This window comes from Salvia hispanica, chromosome 5, assembly GCF_029641045.1.
Source record: "Salvia hispanica isolate PSC_SH4W2 chromosome 5, Shi_PSC_v1, whole genome shotgun sequence".
Classification (NCBI taxonomy): Eukaryota; Viridiplantae; Streptophyta; class Magnoliopsida; order Lamiales; family Lamiaceae; genus Salvia; species Salvia hispanica.
Genome location: NC_142696.1, coordinates 26,274,289 through 26,288,956, shown reverse-complemented (window position 1 = coordinate 26,288,956; position 14,668 = coordinate 26,274,289). Strand labels below are relative to the sequence as shown.

General features: G+C 35.0%; 2 protein-coding genes across 2 annotated transcripts; one reads left to right on the top strand and one right to left on the bottom strand.

Moving 5' to 3' along the window:
• Nucleotides 1-209: 209 nt before the first annotated feature.
• LOC125189606 (uncharacterized) lies at nt 210-1,270 on the top strand. Its single transcript, XM_048086868.2, has one exon. The coding sequence runs from the start codon at nt 263-265 to the stop codon at nt 1,268-1,270; it is 1,008 nt and encodes a 335-aa protein (XP_047942825.2). The 5' UTR covers nt 210-262.
• A 7,658-nt stretch (nt 1,271-8,928) lies between these two features.
• UNE7 (Core-2/I-branching beta-1,6-N-acetylglucosaminyltransferase family protein) lies at nt 8,929-12,596 on the bottom strand. Its single transcript, XM_048088327.2, has 4 exons — nt 11,909-12,596; nt 11,749-11,824; nt 11,568-11,683; nt 8,929-9,578 (listed from the first exon to the last, which is right to left on the bottom strand). Exons 1-4 carry the CDS (start codon nt 12,390-12,392, stop codon nt 9,070-9,072), a joined length of 1,185 nt encoding a protein of 394 aa, XP_047944284.1. The 5' UTR covers nt 12,393-12,596; the 3' UTR covers nt 8,929-9,069.
• Between the last annotated feature and the right edge of the window lie 2,072 nt (nt 12,597-14,668).

The window sequence follows — 14,668 nt, the reverse complement described above, 5'->3', positions numbered from 1 at the left end:
AAGAACACTTCCCTATAAAAGGATACTTAAATAAAAATAAAAAGTTATAATATGAAATTACAATCCAAATTATGGTAAATAATCATTTTCATATGTGAAAATAGAATCCAAATTAAATAAGGGAAGAAGAAAGCGGCAAACGAAATTTTGAAGGTCGATGCATCATCTTCCGCAGAAGCAGAAACGACGCTCTAATAGGTCTATATACAGCCTATGGTTATCTCAACACACAAACCCTATAAACTCTTCCTTTGAAAAATAAATGTCAAGAAATTGTGAGACTATGTCGGATTCTAGCGAAGAAGACGATGAAGTAGCCCCCGAGGAAGAGTCCGACTCTGGATTGGAACTCCAACAGACTCAATCTGCAATGGCGAGGCCACTGTTGCCATCTTCTTCATCAGAGGAAGAAGAATCTGAAACTGAGTTGGATTCTGATGCCGATTTGATGCAAAGGCCACTAGCAGCGAAGCCAGTGGTAGAGACTCAAGTGAAGCCGGTGGATGATAGTAAGCTTCGTTTTACGCTGGTGAGAATCAACAAGGCCACCAATTCTGCTGATGTCGCTGCTGCTGATGTCGTCGATGTTAAAAATACTCTTGATGCTGCTGCCGATGTCGTTGCTGCTGAGGTTAAAAATACTCCTAGGAAGTCCGCCGAGCCTGAGACATCGGATAGGAAGTCTAACCCATTCCAGAGAATCTGGAGCGAGGACGACGAGATTGTCATCTTGAACGGGATGATCAACTACTTAGCTAAGTTTAAAACAGATCCAACTAAAGATATAAACATGTTTCATTCTTTTATCAAGGAAGATCTGCAGGCTGATTGTAGCCGAACACAGTTAATTGATAAAATCAGAAGGATGAGGAACAAGTTCGATAAGAAAATCAAGAATGGCAAAGAGATCACCTTCTCCAAGCCCCACGAGCAGACTGTTTATGATCTGTCGAAAACAATTTGGGGGAATAAAGAGAAGCCGATTGTGGTGATTAGTGGTGCGGTGAGGAGATCGGCCAACAAGAAGGAGAGTGAAGAGGTGGTGCCGAAGAAGAGGATGAGGGTGAACTCAAATTACCGTGGGGCGATGACCATGGAGGAGAAGATGTTGATGAATGGTGAAGACTTGTTTGAATCAGGGCAAGGCCTTAAGGGGGAAAAGGAGTGGAAGAAGCTTAGAGTTGAGGAAGTGCAGAATTACCTTAAGCATTTGGAGTTAAAAGTAGCTCAGATCAAGCTTGTTTTGGCAGCTATGATGAAGCATTCTTAGTTGGATGATCATTTTATTTTGCTTATGGGATTTTTTGCCTTCTATTCCCATTTATATTTTGCTATTGATCTTGTTCATAGGTTTCTATCTTTTTCTGTCTTGGTTTCTCCATGTTTATGTCTCTTACTAATCTATGTTTGTGTTTTGGCATTTTATCAAACTGATAATTTTATAATGGAGAGAAACATTGATTCATATATACTTCTCCTCTAGGAGCTTTGAGTAATCAAAAGTAGCAGAGAGTTGAGATACATGTTTTTTGTTTCAGCTACTATGTGCTGAATGGATATGTAATATACACAAAAGCCTTGTCATGTAGTTTCCTGTTGGTGGTTCTGGTTTATATCTTGTAATTGATGAGAATGAGCAGTTTAAACAAGGCAACTTTTTCAAACTCGAGCCAAATCCTGTTGATGGGAGCAAGAGAGCAAATTCCACAAATATAAAATTCATGTGAATTTTAGTGGCTTCACAGGTTGCTATGTTTAGCTTGGACTCAATCTCAGTATCTGATTTTTTTTGTCTGTTTACAGCTTTTCTTATTTTGTGATTCTTGTATTCTTTATTATTTTCTAAAATCTATGTTGTTGATCGCAGATGATAAGGGAACGGAAATTTTATCACACCGCTCTTTTAACATATATACTCGTATGTATCTATGATGGTAGAGCTGGACGCCGTGGTAAATATGAGAGGGGTATCTGCATTATAATGGTTGATGATAAGGTAAGGTTGGTATTCTTTGATTGGAAATAATTTCTCACTAAAAGATGTTTTATATCAATCCATAATTCCATATGCCTTAAAAATCATTGTTTTGCTTGATGCATCCACTTGACAATGTGTAATTATCTTATATAATCGCCTAATAATAGATAGGACCTTAAGGTTTAATTACTTATGTTATATGGAGAAAAGTGAGGATAATTAGCCATGTATAAACAGGTAGGCACCCTGTTACTGTTACTGTGCTTCTAAGCCGAATAATTACGATGCATGGTGAGCTTTCTTACAAAAGACCTGTGCAATGTTCTTAGTCAAAACGATGTTGTTGGGGGTTTGCAATCTCTCCTTGTCCACCTGATTTATTTTAGGCTTATTTCTAACCAAGGATGGTGTGTTCACTGTTCCTAGAAGAAATAGCCATTTTTCAATTCTTGCAAAATGGGTGCTATGCTAACTGTCTTTGAGTCAAGAATTGAGTGTGGAATTCCTTGTTTACCCATGCATTTTGGCGCTGAGGAGGAAAAGTCTATGAGTGCAGATTTTGTTCCGCCCTTGGGTTAGGGGACACATGAATCTCAAATCTGAAAAATCTCAAGCTTCCGGCGAGCAGCAGGAGCCACCAGCCACCGCCACTCTCTCCGCTCTTCTCTCTAACTCCTCCTTACCAAATTCAAAGAAACAAACGCCACCTCGGCTCCACTTGTTGCCCACACACAGTTACCGCCGCCGTATTTTTTGCTCCGGTCCCACCGCTACCACGACCAGCGGCGCTGCCTCCAGCACCAAAACTAGTTGCACAACTCTCAAATTAACAAAAAATACTAAAAATTTTAAGCTTAATAGGTTATATCTGCTCTAGAACACTCCGCCATTGGACTATTCTTGTTGGAATATTTTTTTTGATTTTTAGTTGCTATGTTATGTTTCAGAGAGGGAGAAGAATCCTGAACAAGGGGCATTATCGGCTAACAAAAATTGAAGGAAAAAAATTCAATGCAAAATTAAATTTCATAATATCAAAACATGGGATATTTCTACGATACCGAATGCTGCGTTATTAGTTTCACTAGTACAACTGACGACATTCGTAGTTAACAAATGTCTACGTAATCCTATACTTCGTGCAAGACGTGAGTAAAGAAGATTATCACATGTACTCCATGTCCAAAAATTTTGTACCAACATAGTTGGGACACAGGGAGTACAATGTTTAAGAATAGATATTTACTGAGTAAATGGATAAAATATACTCCCTCCGTCCCCCATAATTTGTCACCATTTGACCCGGCACGAGTTTTAAGAAATGCAATAGAAAGTGAGTTGAAAAAGTTGGTGGCATGTGGGTCATACTTTTATATATTAGTTTTATAATAAAATGTGAGTGAGAATGAGTTAGTGGAATATGAGGTCCACTACCAAAAATGGTAAAAGTGAAAGGTGACAAATTTTTAGGGACGGACGGAAAAGGAAATAAGTGACAAATTTTCAGGGACGGAGGGAGTAATAATCAACGAAAGAGGAAAAATAAGATAAATAAAGAAAAAATATAAAATTATAAGAATAACTAATGTGCAAAGTATTATTTCTCTACAGTATTCTCTTTTTTACTTTATTATTTCTCCACTTTAACTATTTATTATCATTTTTACAAAACGAGTGCAGAAAAGTCAATGGGACTGCTAAAGCGGGACGGAGGGAGTATAAACTTATATTGGGTTTATTAATGGGAATGTAAGCTAGAGTATTACATTGAAAGTTGAATATGTGAATAAAATTAATAAATATTTTATTGTATTTTCGAACTCAAATCCTCTGCAGTGCTACCAACCACGTCATGAACCGTACTAATCAAAACAATAAAATTATGTTCAAATGACATTCATATGATATATAGAATACATAATATTAAATTGATCATATATGTAAAAAAATAATATATATTCAAATATAGAAATTATAGTATTTATTAATAATTAAAAGATGATCGATAACATGATAAGAACTTTAAAATTACGAAGTAACATATAACAAAACAAAAAAATCTGATACACAATAATGTACAAACAATAGCATTTTGATGAAATCCTTTATTAATACCATTTGATCAATATAATAAATGACTTGAAGGATAGTATTAAAATTGAATAAATCAATACAATTTGGGCTCAACATTAATGATTTCGATGGCAATAATATAAAGAATTCACTCCTTTTTACCTACCAATCAATAAAAGCAACGATCACTGCAACTACACAAAATCAATTACTCAATTTCATCTTCTCCCAAACCAACTCAGTTTGCTAAACCTTCTCTTTGTCGAGAACAGCTAGAAAACAATGGCTAAATCAACAATGAATGTATCCTTATTGACTCGACTTATTTTAACACAAGTGATACCCGCAAGTGTACATGGCTAGTGTAGCAATTAGCAAGCAAGAGTATTATATCCCACAAAGACAAATTTGTACCAACTTAACTACCACGAACAAATGTTAACTACTATCTAAATAATCGGGAAAAGTTTGGTTTGTTCTAACATTACTGAAAACATATAAAAAGCAAATAAACAAATGAAAACAAGTAAACACGAAGGGAAAAGATAACATGGAGAAAATTGTAGAACTCAAGGATCCGATGCATAATTCCGAGCTCTTATCCAATCAAATTGTCTTACCTTTTGATTTCTCTAGAGTTATTAAGTCGACCAAAATTATAGATTAAACCCCCTCCCGAGGTGAGAAACCTGTAGATTAGGTGCTAGGATTGAAGTCCCCTTTTAATCCTAAACCCTTAACTCCCAAAAGCTCGATAAGATCAGAGACCTCACTCAAAACCTCTACTCTCCCGAGTTCTATTGTACTCCCTCCGTCCGCTAATAGAAGTCCCACTTCTTTCCGGCACGGGTTTTAAGAAATGTTAAGAAAAGTGGGTGGAAGAAAGTTAGTGGAATATGGGTCCCACTTATTTATATTAGTTTTAAATGATATGTGAGTGAAATGAGTTGGTGGAATGTGAGACCTTTTTACTATTTATAGTAATTATGAACCGGGACTCCTATTCGCGGACGGACCAAAATGGAAAAACGAGACTCCTATTCGTGGACGGAGGGAGTATTAAGGTATTTATTCTTATTTCCAAATTAATTATTTCATCTCCCGATTAATCCAATTAATCCTACACAATCAAGTGCTGATCAAGCAATTGAAAGGAATAAAACCAAGAATAATCAAATAACTGCAAGAGTGAGGTAAGTACAAAATTAATTGGATAAAAACTATTAAATTAGTGCATCATCACCAAGAATTCTACAAAAAGTGTTTAGCTACTCATGTTCTTCATAAAAACCATGTTCGAAACAAAAGATTCTATGAAATACATGGAGAAAAGATTAAGATACTCCTGTGAGAATGAATCTATGGAGGCAACTTTAATCTTCTGAATGGAAATCTTCAATCTTCAATTCTCTCTCTCAAAGGTGTTCTTGGGGGTGTGTGAGTGTTGGCGCGGTAGGTGTAGAATATGTGAACCCTGGGTGTTTTTCCCTTGAACCCCCATAAAAAATCGTATTTTTGGCAAAAGAATACGCCAACGCAAAAGAATACCCGGCAGGGTGGTATTATAAAGGGTAAAAATCACCCGGTCGGGTGGTATTATAAAGGGTAAAAATCACCATGCCGGGTGATGATTTTCGACCAGTTTCTGACGCTTTCAGTGCATAATCATTATACCCGGTCGAGTGCATTTACGGGGTAATAATTCACCCAGCCGCGTGAAAGTTTCTGGACAACGCAGTGTTCCTATAACGGTCATAACTTCTTCTACTAATCTCCGACTGAGGCGTGCGAGATACCTACGCGAAGCTCTTTCAAAGACGAAGAGATTGATATGCATTAGGGTCTGATTGAACTTCAAAATCTCCAGTAAAAATTGTCTCAAACCAAGGTTGCTGCACATCCACATATTTTATACCTTTTTCTACACATTCTTAACAAAATGGACAACATACCAACATAATAGAAAAGTAGATATAAACACGCCCAATAATAGACAAAATATGATCAAATTCATACAAAACCACCCTCTAAAATCATGTAAAATCCAAGTATGTCACTTATATGATGAGATTCCAGAATTCTTCACAGTATTTTCCCAATACGGCAATAAAAAATGGTACTGTATTTGTTAATCATCAATAATATGCTAAGAAAGATCTTTTGAGATAGAATGTCATTTTTATTTCAATTTGTTTTGTACTCTTAATTTTTTTTTTCAAATAAATTCCTTGTATAATCTGGATGCACAAAGTATAATTACTTTTATGTTGAATGATAAAACAGATCTTTCCAAGAAGCTTTCAAAGATAATTTGGACACAAGATTGGACCAACATGCACTTTAGAAGATAGATTCAGCAAATCTTGGGAGACAAAAGTCACATCAACTTCAACGGGAAGAAGATTATGCTTGGATGATTGATGTGAGAAATTCAATTGCTAAAAAATAAGAATGATGTTTTTTGACCCGTAGGTCCCTTCGTATTTTGACTCATACGTCCCTTTATAATTTGACCCGTAGGTCTCTTTGTAAATTTTAAACACATGGCATGACCTCACATATCATTTTTATAATTAGCCCTTGCGCAATGCGCAGCTGACGACATCTAAAGTGATTAAATGAGTATGTAATCGTATACTCCCCATGTCTCACTATAGGAAGAGTTCATTTTGGGCATGGTATTCAAGAAATGATATTTATTGAATTAACTGGATAGAATAAAGTATAGGATAAGAAAAAAATAAGAAAGATAAAGAGAGAATAAAATAAGAAATAATAATCGTTTAAACTACGAAGTTTGGTCAAATTATGATTTATCCCATGTTACTACAAAACTCCGAATGAAACCAATGAAAATAGGCATTTAAATCCTGTCTAGCAAACATTATATCAACACAACGACACATAGCAAACATTATCACTTTGTAAAAATTTCTGCTTCCAAGATATAAGCACTTATTAGTTTTCTTCTCTGCCTCTACATCTCAAAATTTTCTTCCCAAGATATAAACACTTATTAACTAAAACCCATGAAAAAATTTGTAGTTAACAAATGTATACATAGGAATGTGATGAAATGCAAACTCTATATATTGTATAAATTCCAAACATTAATTTGAACCGTTAGAAAATATCAACAGATGACAAAATAACATTAATAAAAAATGTCAACACAGTGTCAACAGTCAACACTGTGTTGATATTATGATGACATTGTATTGCTTTGTATTGACATCAAAATCTTGAAATTATGCAATGTGTTAACATTGTGTTGAAAAATTTGGAGTTTGTACAATATATAAGTTTACATTTTATCACTACCCTGTGTACGTAATCGTATACTTCGTGCAAGATATAATTAAGGAGTTTATTTTAGGTAAAATATTAAAGAATAGATATTTATTGAGTTAAATGAATAAAATATAATAATCCAAAAAAGGAGAAAATAAGATATTTAGAGGAAAAAGAAAATTATAAGAATAACTAATCTGCGAAATATATTATAAACTTGTATTTGGGTCATTAAGAGCATTCCCAATGGGTTCCCTTAAAACTCCCTTATTTCTCCCTTATTTCTGCCACATCAGCGCCACATCAGCACCATAATTTATCCCCAGTTTTTAGCCAACTTTTAGCCAACTGCTCCAATGGTTTCTCCCTTATTTCTCCCTTATTTCTCCCTAACTCAACATTTCATTTTTACAAATTTAGCCGTTAAAAATAAAAAAACGTCGAATTATCGCCGAATCGCGCCCACAGTGGGCGGCGATGATTCGGCGATTTTTCGGCGATGAATCGCCGGATGGCGTTAAATCGGGAGAAAAATCGCCGATTTTTCGCCGAATTCCTTTCATTGGTCGGCGAAAACTCGGCGATTTTCGGCGAAAAGTCGCCGAGTTTTCGCCGACGCCATTGGGAGTGCTCTAATAGGAATTTAAGCTACAGTGTTAAATCGAACGTTGAGTGCGTGAATAAAATTAAAATAAAAATTTTATTAAATTTTCGAAGTCAAATCCTGTGCAATACAATTAATCACAAGATGGACTATACTAATCAAAACAAAAAAAATTTATACTGAACGCCGGGTTATTAGTTTAATTATGTGGGCCACCCAGCCACATTGCTCACCTAGTTTCATTTCATGACAAAAAGAAATCAAAGAAGATGAACACTACGGAGATTTCCTGTTATAACTAGGATTTAATCTTTATATTGCTTATATAAGAATTTATACTCTCATTAACTTGCAACTGAAAACTATATAGTAAAATTTTTGGTTTAGCATCACCCCGAAATATAAATACACATCACATAAAACTATGTAAACAATTCATTTCTTTATTTCATGATTTTATATTTGTGATTATACGTCTCTATTTCCCAACAACTTACTCGCTAAGATCATCTCCAACCATTCCACTAAACTAAAATCCATTTTAGTGTAAATCTCACACTAAATATTGATTTTACTCCAACCATTTACACTAAACTTAAACTTAAAAGAATATTCTCTATATTACGCCTTTTTTATTTACAAAATTTGAAAAACTTTTAGGTTTTAGTTTAGTGTAAACCTAAAGATAGGTATTTTTTTTTTCTCAAAAACCAAAAATAATATTGGTTTTTGAGTACTATTAGAGCTAAATACCTATCTCATTTTAGGTTTTAGTGTATCAATGGAGATGGTCTAACAATCGCGAAAATAGGGCAGATGTGGCAATGTGGGGTTTTAAATTATGAGAAATAGAGTATTAACTGATGACGAAGTATTTTTGGGAGCCAAATATATCAAATAGTATGTATACATGAGTTAGTTATATTTGTAGTATGGATTTTAGTCGAGCATTAATTTAGAAAAACAATTGAACAACAAAAAATAGTATGAAGTCTGTGTTTAATATCTGGTGATTTATAACAAGATTCGTTTAATTCCTCTTTGTTGAATGTAGTTAACTATACCGCACCATCATCCTTCCCTTGTGTATAAGAATCGCATTTTCAAAAAATAAAAAAACAAATCATCTACATTGTTTTCTAGGAAAATTTTGAGCAGAAAGCAACTTGTCAAGTAGAATCTTGAACCTCCTGGAACCAGATCCGGGGCTTAAAAGCCCATAATTCTCCCCGTGCAGCATGGAGCATTGGGTTCCGTCTTGAAGACACCATGCACCGAGGGAGAACTGGCGGCTGGCCCTCTTGAGAAGGTGGCGGTCAATCTTGTTGAGAACGGGATCGTTCTTCTTAAACTTGCGAGCAAAGGGTCTGTTGCTGAGGACCATTTTCCTGTAATCTTTAAGACCAAGGGACCTAGGGTGCTGCTTGGGAGGAATATCCCATGAAATGTAATGAAGGTCGTGGTTGACGGTGGTGTTCCTGAATTCCTCAGAGTTGCATAGCAATGTCTGGAAGTAGCCCTCCGGAGAGGACACGAAGTTAGAGTAGTAGAGGAGAAGGCTTCGTGGGAGATTGTCCCAACCTGCTATGCAGTATTCTGAGAAGGATCTCGATAGGATTGTCCATGCTGACCCTACGCATATATATAGAGAGAATGATGGGAGATTGATCCAAATGCACTGCTATATCCACCACTAATAATTTGTCACCATTTGACCCGACATGAATTTTAAGAAATATAATAGAAAATAGGTTGAAAAAGTTAGTGACATGTGTGTCCTACTTTTATATATTTTATACTCCTCAATCCCATTATATGTGGGACATTTCTTTTAGGTATAAGTTTTTAGAAGTGAAATAAAGTAGAGAGAAAAAATAGGAGAGAAGAGAAAGTAAGAGAGAGATAGAGTGTTACTATTGCCATAAAAGGAAATGTGAGACGACCTAAAAAGGAATATGCTTCACTTATAATGGGACGGAGAGAGCAATAAAATGTGAGTGGAAATGAGTTGGTAGAATGTGGGGAAAGATGATAAAATTTTAAGAACGGATGAAAATAGAAATAAATAATAAATTTTCAAAACCCAGGGAGCACGAAATTCATTTTATGTCCTGTATTTGATGTGTAAATATGCTCAATAACTTATACAAACAGTCTAGTGGGCGGTAGAATAATGATTTCATAATTAAATAAAATGATTTAGAGACGTGGACATATCATGCAATTAAAAAGACCAATTTAGGTGAACAGAATTAAAAAGAATAAAAAACAAACATAACTGCTGGGTTGAGATTTGGTAGGGAAATTAATATTTTCCTCCATTACATTAAAAAATATAAATAGAAAGGTAACGTCTGAGGTCAATAGTCTAGGATTCGTGTTTGAACGTGTAAATAATAAAGAAAAATAGTTAAATAGTGATGGAGTAGGGTGCAGAAATGATAAAGTAAAAATAAAACAAAAAAGATTTTCATAAATGTTATATATTCTCTCTGTTTTTTTAGTAGTGAAGTCATTTGTCATTTTGGTATGTTACATGATAGTGGAGTCATTTTTCTTTTAATAAAAGTCAACACATTTCTTTCACTTACTTTACTCTTTTTTTACTTTATTCTCTATTCATCTATATACTTTTTTCATTTTCTACTTTATTATTACTTTATTTAACTCATTTAGAACATTTTTTCTTAAATTACGTGCTGAAAAGTAACGCATCCACTACAATGAAACGAAAGGAGTACTATTTTTATGGAACGAATAAAAAAGAAATTGAGCATATCTATAGCATGTGATAGAGGAAGTAATATTGGCGGTCACTATATATGGTGATAATATAAGTTAGGTGTAATGTACTAAGTTATAATCCCATTATTCTAGACTTGATAACGATGGTCATTATATATGGTGATAATATAAGTTAGGTAATCCCATTATTCAAGACTTGATAACAATGAAAGTAACCGCTTGATTTGCTTTATATTAACTAAACTTAATCAGCACCAAACTATTTGACTTTCCTACATATTTGCCATTGCCACAAGCCAAAGTTAACAACCGATCGCATTCAAATATCCCTTCACTTTTAAATTCATAAGTCGGTCATTAACTCCAATTATTATACCCACTCCAAGTATTTGTCTCTTCCCCTATGTCTGTTTTCTGATAAAGTTCCAACATTAAATAATCCATACACGCCTTTACAAACTTACAATCTTCATACTATATGATTTGGACGTACTACTACATATTCCAATAAAGCTATAAATCTGAAATTAATATAGTACTATAATACAAAATTATTCGATGCAAAACAAAATACTACTCCACAACTAATATTCACTTTTTAATATACTACTAGTATTTTGGGTGGCCAACGTTTAATGTTTTTACTATGCATGTGTAGATGTGGGTATAATAAGACTATAAGTCATGTGATGGGGTAGTGGAACATGTACTTTATTAATAATTTTATAGGACAATGTTCTGGAATCTCACATGTGGTGTATGCTGGAACCCTCTAATATTACTCCTAATATTGTGAGCCACAAAATATATGACCCTTTTTTTTAAGCCACAAAATATTTATATACTATCGAAATTGAGGAAGGAGAACATATTTACCAGTATAAAGTTTGAAAGCAGTCGGCAGACTTCTTTGTTTAATTGCCCACCAGATCTCAGATTTATTTGCACTGTACAAACCCGGGTCTATTATAATCGGTTTCCCTCTTTTATTCCTGCATTTCAATCAAATAAAATTTTTAAAAAAATTTAATTTATTTTTTAAAGTATTGATACTTACAGTTTCCAACCCAAGTGGCTAGTGTGCTGAACAAAGTTGAGATGTTTAGGCAAGTTTGAGAAAGTGTGAATCAGATCTGCATTACGGAAAATAATGAATAAGACAATTTTGTTGTTGGCATAATTAAAAAGAGCAGTGCAGTGCAGTGCACTCACCATACCATCTTGAGTGAGCAAAGGGTAATCAGAGGCGCTGAGATTGATAAACCAATCCCATTTGGCAGTCCTGAGAAGCATAGCCATAGCGTGGAGAGTTGTAGCGAGCATGGTGGGGCCTCTGTATGTTACCAAATTGGGCTTGTTGACGATCCACACATTCCCAACTTGGGCAAATACAGCATTGCTGGAGACGAACCGGGCGATCTCTCGGTGGTCGTCGGCTGGGGCAGAGGCGTCTAGGTGGATCAAGTAGTGGTTGGCCGGGTGGTAGAGGGCGAGCATGAGGCGCTTCAGCTTCATTGTGTCGCCCGAGGAGGCCGAGATCAGGTAGGCGAAGGTGGCCTTGTAGGGATTGATTTTGGGGTGGATGAAAGTGGTTGTTGGTTTCAAGATGGCGATGGGCTGTGTTGTCTTTGTGGGGATGTAGATGAGAGAGAACAACAAGAGAGTGGTTAGGATGAATAACAAGGTCAAGAGCTTCTTCATGTCTGGGTTAATTTTTATTAGGGATTGGGAAGATGTGGTGTTTGTTATTATGGTGGTGGATGAAGAGGGATGGGGAGATTTAAGTATTCTTTACAACTGTATTGAGAAAGCAAGAGTGTAGAAAAAGAAGGGGACTGCCAAACTCCAAAGCTGAAGTTTCAACCGTCACTTTGTTTATTATGCTTCTTTTCTTTCTACTTTATTCAAGGTTGGTTGGTGTAACTTAAATTTTGAAGTGTATCCAACATATATCACTCAATTATGTAGAGTTTGCACATGACCAAGATTTGTACACATGTTTTCTCTTGTGCTAATGTATTATGCTTGATTAATTTGAAAATCATTATTTTTATCTTTCACTACCAAAATAAGGTGTTCCTAACACATATTTCCGAGCACCAATGTGTGCTCGGAATTTTCCTAGCACTTTTCCGAGTACACAAGCCTGTTGTCGGAATATTGAAAAAGATATGCACAATCCGAGCACGGTCAACATACTAGGAATACCTATTACAAATTGCGAGCATATTTCCTAGCAGCGTTAGAATGTGCTAGGAAATTTCCGAGCAACTACTATGTGCTCGGAATTAGTGTGACAACGTTTATACAAGGAATACTTCCACCAACGTTTTATCGAGCACAAATTGAATGCGCTCGGAAAAAGTAAAGTCCTAGCACAAATTGACTATGCTCGGAAAAATTTTCCTAGCACTTAAGGTGCTTGGAAATTTCTAGCACAACTTGACTGTGCTCGATAATATTCCTAGCAGTGCTCGGAAAATTCCTAGCACAAATTACCTGTGCTCGAAAATATTTCCTAGCACTTGGAAGGTGCTGGAAAAACAAGGATATTATTTTCAAACCAGATCTGGATCTGGCTTCTATCATTTTACTTCTTCCATTTTCTCTACAGCTCGTTTCTTCGGTTGTTCCTACATATTTTCAGTCTCACCCTGTTATTTCTTCGAATTATAGTAGTCTCTTTGCCCGTTGCCATCTCTCCTTATTATCTTTTTGTTATCTAAAGATATAATTTATATTTATTAGTTACTCTGTCTAACTTTTATGTTAAATAATCTAAAATATTGTTATATCTGTTTTAATCTATATTAATTTATGCTATAGGATAGTAAAATGGATAGATTACTTTAATTTATTTTTGGATCTGATGACTAATATACAATGGACTTACCCGTGAAAATGATAGATTTGCTAACTTAAGAATTTTAATAACTTGAAACAATATTTTTGCTCAAGTAATATTTTGATGATCAATAGTATAATTTTTATTTGCTAATTATTTTCTCTAAACTCTTTGTTAATTTATTGAAAGTATTATTTTTTTATTTTGATTTCATACTACAGGATAGTAAAATGGATAAAATTATGGAACGAGAATGGATGTATGAGAGAAAGCATCCCACCAGAGAATTCAATCGTGATTTTATCGATGGGTTAGATATGTTTATGAATTTTGCTATGTCATTTCCCTCCAAAATGGATGGTTCGAAAATTAGATGTCCATGTAAACTTTGTGATAATAGCAAATTTTTGTCTTCTGATACGATGAAAGAGCACCTTGTGAGAAGGGGGATTACTCCAAATTACTATAATTGGAGATTTCATTGCGATGTAGAAGCGTCATCTGGTTCAATATTTATACATAGTGATATAGCATGGGCATACAACATGAGAAGCAGATTATTAGTAGTACAAGTTTGCTTAAAATATACTCCATTAAGGGAAATATTTATACATAGTGATAGGGTTATTAGTAACAGTGTTTCCATGTGCAACTATTGCCAAGTGTATTTTTAAGAGGAGGGTTATAGTCTACATCAACATGGATATTACTTAGACCATTGCTTGAACTACAGAAATTGCTTTAAGAAAAAAAACCTGTGAACCATTGAGTAAGCCTTTACGCCACAAATTTTAAATTGAGTTCTAAAACTCAAACGTTAAAATTAAGTTACTAGCATGTGTATCACCAACCACATTTTCCATCTAATTCCTTACTCTTCTCTCAAATTTCCATGTTATAACATCCGCTCTATAGCCCATCCCTGAGGGACGATATCGGGGAAGATGCGGTGCAAGGGCCGTGGCAATTGAAAGTTGCTCCCGCTCAAGGACAAAAGTCAACCTTGCTAGCCCCTTGTCTTCCCCTGCTCGTCCAATTACAATGTGAAATGATGTCTACTCATCGGGAGTGCCAGTGGACAACATTCATTAAATTTTTTATTATTCTCAAAAATAATTACTCCCTCCGTCCC

What these genes read in the sequence shown, in the direction of transcription:
- LOC125189606 (XM_048086868.2), top strand. Translation starts at nt 263, where the DNA reads ATGTCAAGAAATTGTGAGACTATGTCGGATTCTAGCGAAGAAGACGAT.
- UNE7 (XM_048088327.2), bottom strand. Translation starts at nt 12,392, where the DNA reads ATGAAGAAGCTCTTGACCTTGTTATTCATCCTAACCACTCTCTTGTTG. An exon ending in CCCTTTGCTCACTCAAGATG is followed by an intron (nt 11,825 to 11,908) that starts GTATGGTGAGTG and finishes TCCGTAATGCAG; the next exon opens with ATCTGATTCACACTTTCTCA. An exon ending in AGCCACTTGGGTTGGAAACT is followed by an intron (nt 11,684 to 11,748) that starts GTAAGTATCAAT and finishes ATTGAAATGCAG; the next exon opens with GAATAAAAGAGGGAAACCGA.